The sequence below is a fragment of the Perna viridis genome, chromosome 4, assembly GCF_037379345.1.
Source record: "Perna viridis isolate PV_CMFRI_1.1 ecotype Kerala chromosome 4, ASM3737934v1, whole genome shotgun sequence".
In the NCBI taxonomy this organism is placed as follows: domain Eukaryota; kingdom Metazoa; phylum Mollusca; class Bivalvia; order Mytilida; family Mytilidae; genus Perna; species Perna viridis.
Window position 1 is genome coordinate 43,615,155 of NC_142448.1, and position 16,149 is coordinate 43,631,303.

The following is a 16,149-nucleotide window of genomic DNA, read 5'->3' on the forward strand; positions in this document are numbered from 1 at the left end:
AATGTTGGTGTTTTATCTCCGGGACAATGTCTGGCAGCTGGGTACAGTTTTGTTGGGAACAATCTACAATAAGTCTTTTCCTGTTTGGCTGTGATATACATTTACAATCACATCCATCAGTTTTTGTTTTCTTCTTACAAAAGTCAATATACTCACAGGTCAAGAGATCTTTTTTGGTTTCGTTTGACCAAACATTGTATAACGTTTCATTTTTAAGAATTTTAGGTGAGTCACAAAATGATTCCTCATCTATTTTGTAAACAAGTCTTCTAAAGGTTTTAAATGAAAACAAGTGCATAAACAATGCAAGGTTACAATCACACTGATACCTGGAACCACTAAATCTATAATATCCACAGGTTACATATGTTGACAGCTGTGCTGGATCGATATCTTCTGATACAAGAACTAACGGATGATGGGAAATGGACACATTGTTCGCCTCAAAGCTCCCACATGTAGTGGTTGGTTTTAGTTGATTGAACTGAATATTTAACTCATTTGTTATCTCCAAATGGTCTTTGTTGTTTGAGTATTGATTCGAACAAATAGTCTTGTTCATTAAAATGATGTTGCTTACATCTAATTTCCGAAGCAATTTTTTTTCGAAAGAAATATGAAGAACATGAATGTCATGAAACAAATTGCTATCCATTGTTTTGATATTATTGCCAGAGAAATCAATTTTTCGTAGCATTTTCAACCCGGAAAATGTGTCATAAGAAATATGACTTATTTTGTTATTTTTTATAATAATTGTGTCCAATTTATTTAGACAGGTTATATTCCCAACATCATCAATATCATTTTCAGATAAATCAATGTATACCAGGCTTATTACTTCACATATATTCCTTGGAAGTTTTTTTTCAAATATCCGCTTACGTGAATACTCCCATAGAACGATGACCTGGTTAAGAAAGGTGGGTGTATGATTATTACAGAGTTTTTTAATAGTAAAATTTCAATATTTAAAATCGTCAGTGAAGAGTTTGGAAATACGTCGGTACATTCCCATTCAGGCAAAGCCTCACAAGCACAGCATTGTTCAGGATCATTTTCTTCGCTGGCAGAAGAAATGGTTCTACATCGTTCCGGACACCATAATTTTTTTACCGAATCAGGGCTCCACGGAATGTATTTTTCTGGTTGCACAATTAATGTAGTCGAAAATGCCAAAATTAATAAAACAACAGATCGAGAAGTCATAATTACAACACTTTCACCTTCCTTCAAATTTGGAATATACAAAATTATAACTGATTGTGATCTATTAAAACTTAAAAAGCCCCATATTAGAAGTGGCTATTGTGTAAAATCATCGATTTGGGTGCTTCAAGAGAGAAGTATGTTTTACTTTTGTATTAAAATACAATAATATTGTATACTACAGTTGAAACGAGAAGAATATACGGTTAAATCATTCATTCATTCGTGTGTAATTCTATTTATTTACTACACAATAATTGTTAAACCATTGATAATAAAATGCATTTTTGTAAAACGAGATATCAAACTTTTAATTTATAAAGCATATATAATATTCCGTGGCATATAAGATAAACTTCAATATTTAAATGCACGGTACTGTTCAGTTACAACTATTAAACACATTTTGCGCATTAACGCTTGAAAATGGGTAACTTTAATGTAAATCTTAAGATTGTAAAACAAAACTCCGGAAAATAACTGCTTTTTTTCATTTCCTTTTCATGCACATAATTGTTCTTTTTTATTTAATTTAAAAAATGTGTATAATAAGTATACAAAAAACAAAATGACTTCCTGGACTTCCTGAATATGATAATGTTTGCGGAAAAAAAGATACTCACCAAGTAAATCTTCCGAGTTCTGATTAATTCAGTGAAATTGAAGAACAGGGTGAAATCATTAAATTGTATCGTTAAAAATAAATGATGAGATTTTTTTTACTTAATTAATTGTCTATTGCTTTGTCACACCTTTCAGACTTGCATGTATACATTTATAAATCCAACCCTATGCAAACGACTCTTCTATTTTTCATATCACCATAGCTAAAACAACTTATCAATCATGGTGGTACGACATTAATCAATCAGAAAACATTATTCAGCTTATGAGTGTGCGAAATTTTCACTGTACTTTTTCGTAGAAAGCACATAAAACGCTAAGTACGTTAAAAAAAACGTTTTAAGACATGTGGAAAGAATTATACTGCAATTATTATAAATAAATATTTGAAATTTCTGTGAGCTTTTAAAGGTAATTGTTATTGACAGTCTTCAAAAGATATTTTTTTTTTATCATTTTCTATAATGTTTGTGTTTTACGTAGTGATAAAATTAAAACGCATCAAAACATCGTTGATTGTTATCATTTATTTATGCTTTATTATCAAGGTTCTAATGCTTGTTTTTACAATGTTTAGAATGAAATATTTCCAGCTCTTAACTTATGAAAGAGTAATCAAGGGAACCAAGGTTATAGCGGTAATCAAAAGAATGTAATCCAGGGACAAAGACCAGACATGGAAAACAGACATACACAACAAAGAACATAAAGTAACTAAAATCATACATACCAAGTAACAAAAGTAAATGAGCAACTCGGACTCCACCAAAAACTTGGAGCATGGACCAGGTGCACCGGTAGGGTAAGCGTCCTCTGCTTTTCCAGAAACACCCGCCGAGTTGCTCATAAAAAGTCAAGTCCGGGGTAGACAAACGAGGGAAAGTTTTAGACATGATGATATCAACCACACGTCGAGAAGCAAATTCAAAGGAAGATCTTAATTTAAAAAAAAAATTATACAAGAGATATTAGAAATTAAAAAAAGTGATCAAAACAGATGCCATGTTTTACCATCTAGGATGAAAGAACTATATATAATGTTCTTCCTACTGGAATCAGGCAGAATTGAAAAAAGGTGAATCTTCCTAAAAACACCCGAATTTGATTATGTGGCCACTTAGTTTATGGTCTATTAAATTCAAGTTGGCAGTTTATTCGTACTGCAAGTGTCAAAGGATGTGGAAAAGCGAGTAACAATAGAATAATAGAATAAATGTGATTATTTTCCCATAGATGCAATTGCAATGCATTTCATGTAGTTCATACCACGAATTACATATACTTACAAAAGAATGTCATTTCTGAATTTCAGATAAAATTTTGGATAAGTATCAAGGACGAACTTGTGGGTTTTTTTTTTATTTTCACCATATAACTATAAACCAACACCTAGTTTTCGATTAATGGAGTACAATGAAATGAGAGAAAAACTAAGCTTTGCTTTTAGTTACTAGAATTTACTACATGCATCATAATGGTATATTCAACATACAGAAAAATGCAGTCAAATAAAATGATGAATACAGTTTGAAATTTTAAAATAATATTCATGCCCCATTTAATGTTGTTACTGGCCAGTCTATTATTAAAGTATATTTGGAAGGAAATCAAAGTTAAAAAGAGAACTCCCTTCAAAGCATAGAAATAAAATTGTACACTTATAAATGCTAATACGGAGCTATACATATTATAAAGTATATTGGAATAGGCTGTTTCGGTCGCCGTTTTAAGCCCTAAACAAAAGGTCGAATTATTTCCTAATTGTAACTTTGCCGGGGTATTTAGAGAGTTTACATACTCTCGATCTGAGATCACATGCAAAGAATTAATATGATTATTGTCATAAAAATCAATAATTTCACAGTCATATATCGAATTATTTCCCTGTACAGCAACCGGACCTTTACAGTTCACTTCTTTTTCCCATCGGATGCTGTTGAGGTAAATCAAATTTACCTGTGTCAATGATACTATTAATAGCACAACATAGAGTACGGATGTTATCAATAGAACAAGAAATTTCCAAAAGCTGTCCGTTTTGTCGTCCTTTAGAAGTTGAAGACCCTTAAAATCTATGAAAAATAAATAAATAAATAAAAACTGCATGAAAGGAAGAAAGTCAGTTTCAGAAGCATAAGTTTCAATATATACGATAGACATGATAAATAGTATATAACTAAATAATTTAAGTACTTGTAGACATGTAAAATATAAAATGAACTTTGTCCCCAAACATTTCACAATTTTCAATCTTCCGTGCATAATGATATAAGGGACAAAAAATAGAAAGATCGGAAATATCACATCAAATGGTTTAGATAAGTTTTCTTGGGAAATTTTTAAACGAAAAGAGGTGTTCTGAGAGTCAGTACGATCTATCATTTCTACTAGGCATTCTTGTTGATGATTTGGTAGTGTTAGTTCTCTATTTAGATGAAATGTATAAGATAAATAACAAAACATTAATGAAATTATTAGTGATAGTAGTCCGGTAACTGATAGAAATATTTTCTCAGCAAAAAAGTACTTTTTGTTCGGTTTTAAATCTGATACTCTTTCCGATTGGTATTTGGCTAGATCATATGGCATCTTTCCCTCACGATTACGTAAATACACATTTCCGTCGTTTTTAAGCAAAATATCTAAAATATAAGCATCACTGTCATCACATGGCCCAGACAATCTCTTTGCGACTTCATGAACAGGTGTATTTCCGTTTTTGTCTCCACAATTTACAATTTTGATGAATTTGCTCTGTAACGACAACAAAAACGGCGGTAAACAGGCAAAAAGAACATTCAGTAATATAGATCCTAATATTTTAGCCATGTTGATTGTCCCACCTATTTGGTTAATTTTAGACTCGTCAACGTTTTCACGAGTTTGGAGATCTCTGAATGGCTTCTTCTCTTCACTTGAGCTCAAATTACTTTGAAATGAAAGTTTAGTCTCAAATGGTTTTTCATCGGATGTTAACTTAAGATCTTGAATGGCAGATTCTTTCGAATTGACACAATTATTTCGATGAGTGTCTATTATAGAATCGTTTTCAGTCCAAGTGACATTTTCTGTGCTTTGTAAGGAAAATAGTCTCTTCGCTATCTGAGGGCAGCGAACAAAATGACCAGGGGTTCTGCCAAAAAGATCCTGACTTTTTGAGGAGGCGCCGTATCGGAGAAGTTTATCGACAGAGTTATAATCACTACGGATGACCGCTAAATGTAGCGGTCGGATACCATTAACATCACCTGTATTGACACTTCCAGTATGCCTACAAAGAAAGCAAAATTTCGTCTTGGTACGTCTACATTCTTGAAGAACATCATCCATCATTTCCAAATCTCCAAATAAAACTGTTAGATGAAGTACTGTTAGACCATTGTCATTTTCAGAAGCTAGGTATCTAACACCAATACTTTCAATCGCAGATTTTGAGCTATTTTGAACTCGATTTAAAACAGCAGAATGGAGCTCCGTATTTCCATTGTCTTTCTGAAGAAATGAATACAACATTTCTTTTGAAACATTAATATTCGTGTAAAGATCATACGATAGTGTTGCTGCGTGTATAAGTCGTCTAGTCGTGCGTACATTAGCACCTAGAACAAGTTCAAACATTTCTAAATTACCATAATGGATACATGCTAGCAGCGGCGTTGTCTGCTCAAATATGTCTCCTTTATCAACATTAGCCCCTCTACTAATCAACATGGAAACTATGTCACACTGGCTTGCTTTAAGTGCTACTGATAATACAGAGATACCGTTTTCAGAGTAACTGTTTACATCTGCTTTTGCATTCAGAAGCGTTTCGATGATATTTTGGTTTCCGCCTAAAACCGCAAGGGGAAGTAGGGGTTTAGATAAAGGAAAAAATGTATCCCTTCCAAGAAGTGTTTGTTTTTGCGATTTGCTTAGACCATCCCATAAGCAACAAAAAAGTTTATCACGACCAAATGCGACAGTCCAATGAATGAGCCTACTACGAGAATTAAAAGACCGTATGACGTGATCTATAGCGTCCTTATTGACTAAATTTGATCTTTTCTGACTATTGGTTAGGTAATTCTTTATTGCAGATGTGATATTTTCTGAGTGTATACAAATTGTCTTCAAAAGTTTGAAATAAATGTATGAACTTTGGTAGTGTTCCTTCAAAAACGTATCGAAATAGTTTACAAATTCGATGTTGGAAACGAGTTGACTTATCAAAACATTTAAAAATCTACCGCTTTGGATTTCAAGGAAAACTCGTTTAGCCAAACATTCAAAACTAGATTTGTTGGCTATGACGATTGTTTCGTCATCATCGGGTAACTTCGCTCCAACCCGTACCCGTTCAGTGATGAAACTAAAAGGGCATACAGAAAACATAAGTCGCTGTTCATTCGAAGTAAAATGGTAGCTGACGGACTCCAATAATTTATCATGAATGAATTTGAATCCATTTTCTGTTGATATTATAAACGATCCTTCTAACCGTTCTTTACTGTCTATTATGCCCTTTTCTGATATATTCCCTTCCAGGCCACAACTCTCAGAGATTTCTCTTAGTGTCTCCTTATTGTTATCGGAACGTAACTCTGAAAGGTCAATTTTACCACCAAACAGCATACAAATTACTAGAGTGAAATAATCATGCGGGCAACCGTTACTAAGTCTATCCAGTTCATTACCAAAAAGTTGATGTGGTGACCTAAAGAAATCTAGTCGATGTTTGAAGCGTTCTTCGTTGTTTGTAACTAGTTTACACAGGAGTGGAAATGCAAAACTATTTTCACAAATTGAGTCAATTTCTTCAGATTGAATAACAGTCTCTATTTCTGAATTGTGAAGATGGTTAAGGAAAATCTGTCGTTTTTCTATTCTTGAGAGTGACGCCGAACGATCTTCCAAATCATATAGATTAATACGTAAAACTGAATCTGATTTTTTAAACTTTTTTGTATTTGCTACCTGATTTCTTAAAGTGCAGATGACCTTGACGTCATTTCCATCTTTTATGCATTCCTTAAGTTTTTCGTTCATTCTTTCCCATGCATTTAGGAGACTCAAATCTATACTATATCTTCCAAGTACATCATCGACGATAAAGATTTGTTTAACATTGGTTTTATATTGAAGAATTTGTTCGGGGGTCTCGACGGGAACAATAGAAAACCCAGCTTCTTTCTTAAGACTTAAAGCTGCATGTCGAACCAATGCAGTTTTGCCACTTCCGGAATTTCCAGTTACAGTAACATGGCAAATTTGTTTCAGTTTCTCCATAAACGTTTTGCATCTTGATGCTTCAAAATAATAAATGTCATCTTTTTCCCATGTATTTACTAATTTTAAGTTGTTGTCTGAAATAATAAAAAAATGGAATGAATAAAATCAAACAATTTGGTTAGGTTTTTATGAAAGAGTAATCAAGGGAGCTATGTCCCCACCGTATGTAAAATCAATCCCAGTTCTTCCCATTCGGGGTTGAGTACCAAGGTACATTATAAGTCATACAATAAGGACACAGCCCATTTCACACCAAAAACTGCTTTTAAATATAGTTTTATGTAAAGACTCTATGAGCGAATCAATGTTAATACCAAAAAATGTTACCCTTAACGATTTGACAACCGAATAACTACATCCCATACGAATGAATCAACGGTTTAGTTTACCTATTGGGTGATTATCGAGCTTTCCGTGCTTTGTGTAGAATATTACCGTAAAACAAAGGTCTTAGGGTGAAAGGTACCCGTACGTATTAATCATTTACAAACCCCTGTTTCTTCAAGGTAGTTACAACATGTGGAATTTACACAGTTGTAAAAACATCTCATAGCAGATGATGTTGAAGGGGAACTACAAATAGTAATGTATAAATAAGATATATACAAATTAGATTGGATTTATTACACTATGAACTGAAATTATTTATAGGATAATTAATTGGAGCGAGTGAATAACCAAAATATTATAACGAGTGCCGAAGAACGCCTAGATTTAACGAGTGTGCGGAAATTTGTTCCGCGCACGAGTTAAATCCTAAAGCGTTCTTGGCACAAGTGATAATATTTTGATTATTCAAGATAACCAATTGATTATCCTATTTATAGATTTTCTTCATAATTAATCGATGTTTTCAATATGAATTTTAAATTCTGTTATTGGCGGATTGATTTCAAAGTTGTGACGTTTTGGCGGGAGAAAGCGCGAGAACTGGGAACATTCGATAAAACATTCCTATCTATATAATAATATTTTTTTATTATAGTTTCTTCATCAACATTTTTACTTTTGTATAGGTAGAAATGACACAGTTTACCTGTAAAATACACACACATGCCTCGTTTCTTACCTGCAATATTTTTCGGCAGGTTGCCTTTCTTGTAATGATCGAATTCGCTCCTAATTTGCTGTTCGGAGGCAATAACTGATGTCATTTTCATTTCAAATTCTTTGTAGTCTTCTTTTAAAGTTTCAAGTTCAAGTTGTATATTTCCATTGGACGTATCAAGATCATGCTTAAGGATGTCATCAACTTCCGGTAGACGTTGGCCACCGTTCAAGTGGATCAAGGCCTGTTAACATAGTTATTTTGGCTGTATTATAATTAACAGTATTTAACATAATTATGCCCTTACTACTAAAATGTTTACAAGTTTTCAATGTGTAACAAGGGATATTCATAACTTTGAGCATAGAGTTGCAACATCTGAAAATGATTTTAAGTTTTACCTATTAAGTATTTCTGTAATGTTGTCACCTGGATTTATGGTAAATGCAACCAAAGTTTGTAAAATTTATCGGTAAAATTATGAAATAATTCATGGAGGGGGAAGATTTGTACTAATTTTAACATAGGTACGGCATTTATATTAGACTATTTAACTCCGAGCGGCAGCGAGAATATGAATGCCAAATTATTTCTTTTCTAATATGACAAATACGGTAATTTTTGTGATAAAAATTTCCCTAGGCGTAGCCAAAATGACGGCTGTTCCGTTTAACCTCCGCCGTATTGAAGTTGGATTAATTAAAAAAATAAACCACATATCCAAGTAAACCATCTATTGAATAAGTATCAGATTGAGTATCAGTATCAGTACAGTATTAGATAACCTCTCAGCCGCTAAATCATCGCGTAATTTTTTTAAATGAGTGTTTTGTCTCATAGCGACAGCGAAAGAAATGAGACAGTTCGCAGGTGCTAAAGACGGAGTTGTACCGACATATACTGTTTGACGATATGAAGACGTCATATTTATTACTTTCATTTCATATGACATCATTATTGGCCTTTTTCACATCTCTTGTGCAGTGGGTATGCTTTACACTTTTGCCCCAATAGGTCTGTATGCAAATTAGTACAGTACAACGAATTAGCTTCGCGGATTTGTGATATGTACTGCTCATACCTTGTGATTTTTTCACATCCTGTATTGCAGAGCCCATAATTAAGGTAACGCAGTGATACGTAATTTAGGTAAGCGGATAATATTGATATTTATAATGATCATAATCATACGCTTTGTCTGTAAATATTTTTTAAAAATTTTAACAAGTGTTTTTTTTTTTTTTGGTAAATACTGGCAAATTTTGTAATTTTATGGTTTAAAAATCATAAAATGTACGACCATTTCATCGTAAATGTGGGATAAACTATGTTTATCCTTGACTTGTGCTAGAAGTATTTTTCTCGCGGAAGTATATACTGGGAATGCCCAAAAACTTCCCCGCTTTTAAGAAAATAAGTTCTATTAATCTTTTTAAAAAAATCATTTATCTTTTACAGGGTCCATTAAACCTTTGATTACATGCATTAATTTTTGCATGGGTTATGACATATGAAGACAAAGGGATTATTCCTCTACAATGTTATTTAACACTGTATTGCGAGACTCGAAATCGTATCGCTGTGATATCTATGGCAACACCGGTTGCACAAAGTCCTGCGCCCTAGCTCTATGTCCAACACCCTTAGAGTAAGTCCAGCACTCTAGACAATTGGCCAGATTGGCTATATAAAAAGTTTTGTTGCTGTTTAAAATAATCAATTTAATCAATATGTGAACATGTATACAATATGATAATTATATATGCTCGAAAGGGTCCTGCGATTAGACTAATAAAAAGGATAAATTAATTCGTATTTTTCAGAATGGAGTTTTTGTCTTAAAACATAACCCAGTTTGTCCCTTCTTTTAAACATACTTTCAACATTTTAACCAAAGTCAGAAAATAAAAGCCACCTTCCCTTTTCTCTCCCATCCGACCTAAATCTATTATTTATTCTTACAAAAAGTCAAGCAATTACTTGTGTTTTTTTTACCCCGGACTTGACTTTTTATCAGCAACTCGGCGGGTGTTTCTAGAAAAGCAGAGGACACTCATCCTTCCGGTGTACCTGGTCCAAGCTCCCAGTTTTTAGTGGAGTCTGAGTTGCTCATATGCTTTTGTTACTTTGTATGTATGATTTTAGTTACTTTATGTTCTTTGTTGTGTATCTCTGTTTTCCATGTTTGGTATTTGTCCCTTGTCATTTGCAGAGTCATGTTAATTACTAGTATTACATGTATAAATGTAAATTTATTATTATCGAGCCTTGTAGCTTTTAGTAAACAAAAACAAAGCACATTGAAGTCTTACTTCCTCCACCTCTGTCCACATGTCCTGAAAATCATTCGAGGCAATTGTGCTGACGGTTGAATGGGCAAGCCAATTTCTGTAGAATTTCAGTCGGGCAAGGTAAGCACCAATTGTCTTCTCGTTACGGCTCGGGAGCCGATCCCAACCTGATGACGGTGGATGGATAGAACCGAGGTTCCTCAGCAAACAAATCATCAAGGTCAGGTCAAAGTCATCTGATGAAGTTCCTGAATAATTAAAAGTCATATTATTGTAGTAATATAGTATTATTGCTTAAAGTTTTCCATATTGGCTTAGTTATTGGTCCTGAGGCGTAGCCGAAGTCCAATATTTCTAGCCAAGGACCAATAACTCAGCCAATATGAAAAACCTTTATTTACGCACTTATGCTTTTATTGACTAACTAATCTAATACGCAAGGCCAATATTGATTTTAACTAGTCCGATATGACGTATTTTGTATTTTGTATTGTATTGGCAGTTTTGATCATACTTACATGTGAGCCAATATTCGAAAGTAAGTCAATAATACATAATAATAATGTAGTAAAGCGTAATACATCTTTTTTTTTGCAAGGGGGGAGTATATATAAATTTATACAAAAAGGGTGATGATGGTGGTTCAATATTGTCATTTGTTAAGTTCTGCTATTAAAATTTTCACAAATCAAAATAGAAATTCAAAATTCTGATGAAGAGGGGAAACACTTAAGATCTATCTGCTACTAATTTGGGGGGGGGGAGTGTGTGACGAATATTGTATGGAAGGCATAGTCGTGAAATCGCAACTAAAGATTGTAACTATTTGAATTTGAATCTATGGGGTAGAGGAATGCTTCATACATGTATAACGTTATTTTTTTTTTATATATGTACATGTATGCCCCAGGAGTCGGTATGTTCAGTACAGCTTGCAAAGGAACAAAAGCAAGGGCAAAACAGCCCTAAAACAGTGAAATCTATCTCAACTGAACTTGGACAGGCATGTCATCTATCTTTTAAAACCAGTCATCTATTAGGTACATTCAAATAAGTTCAATTGGAATTTAAAATTGTCCAAACTCGAGCAGTTTCATTGATCGAACCAACCCCTCCGTCCAAAGTGATTCGGTTTATACAACGTTTCATACCTGTTGAGCCAGGTAGCGGAGCAGGATTCCCATAAGGCCATGTTGTTCCCGGGATTCCTCTGAGTATATTCTCTTGTGTAGCATTGATTCGCTTCTTGTTTATTAGATTAAGTATTTTCTGCATGTGTTGGTTAATTATTACTGATAATGATATTGGTTGAAATACTGTGTCAAAATACTTCCTGACAACATTCGGCGAAACTTTAAAATTCAGTATGAAAAATTTTATGAAATTCTTTTCCTCATCATTAAGTTGTAACGATGAAACCGTTGCCATATTCTTTCTGAAAAACAAACATTAAAAACTAAACTTTCAATTGTTTCATTTATTGTTCTATAATTATTTACCCAATCGAATATGTGATAAGTAGTGACACGTCATGTCCATTTGTCCGTTCCATCATTTGTCGGTCAAAATTTGTCGTAGCATACTCGCATCACTTTTGCTCGAGCGTGGAAGGTCATGTTTTCGATCGTGTGAGCATAGTCACACCAAATAATTGTTTAAAATATGTAATCACTGCTTTTCTGCCAAGCATGCGGCCTATATTCGAGTGCAGAATCAGAATAATGTGTTTGATTAGAATGACATATTCACCTGAGGACTATTGCATTTCGGAACCAGAGCAAAAAAATGCGATTTAGTGTGTCGGATCAGTACAGAGCAGGGCGTGTTCGATTGATCCATTTTTTTCCGGCATTCTCGCCCTGAAAAACGTACGACCACAATCAATCAATCAATCAATCAACCTATTCAGTCGGTTAATTATTGGTAAATGGGTAATAGTTTTCCCTGAAAATATTTGAGTATAACCAGGAATAATGCTGAGTTAAGCTACATGTATGTTATATTATTATGAAAATCGCGAATTAATATTTATGTGTCTTTACATGAAATGAACAAGAGTAATAAAGGGAAACAAGATTAGAGAGATAATCAAAATAATATATTCCAAGGATAAAGACAAGACAGGCCGGAAAATAGACATACACACACACAAAAATGAAATAACAAAAATAAGACGTTCAAAGACAGAAAAGTAAATGAGCAGCCCAGATTCCATTAAAAACCGGGATCATGGATCAGGTGCACCTGCAGGCCGTTGCTTCTCTTAGCTAGTGCAAATAAAAAATCGGATCAGTGTGTCGGACTAGTACAGAGAAGGGCGACGTCGTGTTTGATTGATAAAAGTTTTTTAAACGTTCAAATATTCCCTTCTATTTTTTGGAAGTTGCAACTTCTAGATCAAATCAAGCTTTTAAGTTCATACATTATGTGTTAAGAGTAAATTAGTCCTGCTCATCAAATGAACATTATGACTTTTCTGCTTACTTCGTAGACCGGCAGGTGAATTATGAAATTAAATTACATTATTATGGTGTGGCGTTCCTCTATTTGATATACTATGGCAAGCCAAAGTAGACAAAAATGTCTATTTATAAATATTTTTAAGTAGGCATTTTTGTCCACTTTGGCTTGCCATAATATTCAGTTAATCCCAAGGTACCAGTGATAGATTATAACATCTGCAGAAATTTCCATTCTTTTGGCGAAATACTTTCGATACATTTCTGAAGCAGTCCTTTCATATAACATATAATGGATATGGTGAATATATAAAGAGACAACAAACCAAAATTGTGAGATCAAGGCTATGAATATGTCAACGAGACAACAACCTCAACGGGATGATAATTGTCAGGTCAAGGCCACTAATGTGTCTTCAATAATAGACGAAGAACCCTCACACCACAGGGCAGCCTGCAGCTGATCCCAAAACAACATTAGGTCTCACTAACCACTTCTAACATTTCCATTACTTTACATATTAAAAAAGTAATTTTTAAAGTTTCACTGTGAATTCCCAGGACAAATGGCATCTTAAAGTTGCATACCATTGCCAAGCTGGGAAAATAAGGCTTTCAAAATCATTATGCTAATGGTACGATGATTGTAGAAATTCTTCACAAAATTTACTTGAATAAATAATACTGAAAATCCACATTTTTACATTTTCTGCTAGCTGACAGCATGTAGGCAAATTACTCACACATGTTAACAATATTCATACACTTTTGTGGTAAATTACATATATAGTTTTAAAGTTCACATTCTCAGCTTTATTTTGACCATTTTTAATCAGAATACACACAAATAATGCACTTACAATGCATAGGTCTAGGTTCAGTGTGTTTTTGGTACTACATAGGGGTTACCATTTGACCCGGAAGTGGTTAGTGAGACCAATATACACAGGTACAGTGAAATAGTTGCCCCTTTATACTCTCCGTACATCTGGATCGGAACTCCCTTTTTTAAGTCGCTAATATTGTTAGCGACTTCTCGCACTTGTAATTTCAGAACTCAGCATTCGCATTACAATTTGCAAAATTATGTATTACTACACCACATTATGCTGCAGAACAGTGCCGTAAAACCACCAAATGTTTCTCTTAAATATCATACACGTGTTTGCTCGTATGAAAACGGGAAGTTTACATTAAAAGATGAAATGATCGGTTATCATTGAAATAAATGTAATATTACTTAATCTCCAATTCAGACACAGTGACTCGTTACAATTGATCATGACTATACAGGCCATAAACATTATCAGGGTCCCTACATGTATATATAGTCATTGCCAGTTGTTTAATCTGGTTCCTAATCTGGTTCCTGGTGGATATCATAAGCGACCCTAAGATCGCTAAAATTATGAGAGAAACTTGTGGAACGAAAACATTACCCATACTTCCTGATAACCAGTTGTTTTGATTGAGAAATATTCGGGTCATCAGGGTTACGAAAGAGTAATCATATCAAGGGAACGAAGATTCTAGCGGATCGCCCGATTTTAGAGCATATCGCATTCGTGCCATTTCGGATGTTGAAAGTAAGCCCAAATCAGTGGCATAGAATATTTGACGATTAGATACTTTGAAGACTTCAGTCTTTGTTATAATTTTCTGTATCCCCATCTGATGTGTACTCCCACCAGTCCGATTCTAACATACTTGTTGGTAAAAAATGTATGTAAAGGTGCTCTTACACTATAATGAATGGGCCAGAAGAACTGGGAACAACCTGCATTTTTCAAAATAATGACGGCACTCGAATTTAAAGAGTTAGAAAAAGTTGGAAAGAGTAATCAATGAAACCAAGGTTATAGCGGTAATCAAAAGAATATAATCCAGGGACAAAGACCAGATATAGGAAACAGACATACAGAACAAAGAACATAAATGAACTAAAATCATACATACAAAGTAACAAAAGCAAATGAGCAACCAACTCGAACTCCACTAAAAACTGGGAGCAGAGCATGGACCAGGTGTACCGGTAGGGTAAGCGTCCTCTGAATCATGGAATACTAGCCTACAGCAACTGAAAAACAACAAACATTATTCGAAAATAAACAAACTGAATAACGATTTAGAAATCATAAAAAAACTGGATCAAGATTAGTATGGCAATTCGAAAAAGTAATCAAGAGTAATCGAGGGAACCGAGGTTATAGTGGTAATCAAAAGAATGTAATCCAGGGACAACGACCAGACATGGAAAACAGACATACACAACATAGAACATAAAGTAACTAAAATCATACATGCATATTAACAAAAGCAAATGAGCAACTCGGACTGCAATAAAAACTGGGAGCACGGACCAGGTGCACCGGTAGGGTAAGCGTCAACCAAGATTCTGGCGGAAATCAAAAGAATGTAGTGCAGGGACAAAGGCCAGACATTGAAAACAGACAAACACAACAAAGAACATGAAATAACCAAAACAACATATACAAAGCAACAAAAGTAAATGAAAGTCTGAAACAAAAAAAAAAAGAAAAAACAAAGATCGACAAGATGCATTATCCGTTAATGAAGTTAATCAACCGTAGTGATGGACTAGTTATTCAGCTTACGCATCGTATTGGGCGTTCTTCTTTACAAGTAACAGATGAGTAATCCTTTTTGTAACCGTATATCTTTCTTTATCTAAATTATTTTTTTCATTTCATGAGATTTCTAAATGTATTTCAATATGCGATTTTTTTTCTGTAGTTCCATTTAAAATTAACTCGGTGGAAAACCTAGTAAATGACAGAAAAAACCTAAAAATTGTGCGCTGTATAAAGAGTTATTACTACTATTATTATTTTTTGTAATGAATTGTTCATGTTGCGTCATTTATCCCCACCCATAAAGAATACGTTGGTGAATGCAGAGATTCAGAAATTTCCGTTAAAAATACATCTATTTCACTGTCACACAACGCCCCTAGTATGCATGAGTAACTATAATATGCACAATGATTTAGCAAAATGTGGAAATTTTCGTTTGAAAGATACTCAAAATAATGTGATACATACCTCATTAAAGATGCGTTTTAACCAAGAAAAAAATCTGTAGCCGTTGAATACGTAAACACACCCAACAGCATTATTTACCACGTCAAGCAAAAAAAATCATGTTCTGTGTGCCACCATACGTACATGTACAATGTGTGGAAGTAAACATTTGTTCTATTTAAATAACTGCTTTTATCCGGGGTTTT

The 16,149-nt window shown here is 33.9% G+C and overlaps 1 protein-coding gene across 1 annotated transcript; it reads right to left on the minus strand.

Annotated features, from left to right (window-relative positions):
* Window positions 1–2,451: 2,451 nt before the first annotated feature.
* On the minus strand, window positions 2,452–16,146 carry LOC148620198 (uncharacterized). The gene is made up of 5 exons (XM_088580885.1): window positions 15,965–16,146; window positions 11,595–11,878; window positions 10,465–10,691; window positions 8,174–8,396; window positions 2,452–7,178 (listed from the first exon to the last, which is right to left on the minus strand). The coding sequence occupies exons 1-5, from the start codon at window positions 15,967–15,969 to the stop codon at window positions 3,277–3,279; spliced, it is 4,641 nt and encodes a 1,546-aa protein (XP_088437011.1). The 5' UTR covers window positions 15,970–16,146; the 3' UTR covers window positions 2,452–3,276.
* Between the last annotated feature and the right edge of the window lie 3 nt (window positions 16,147–16,149).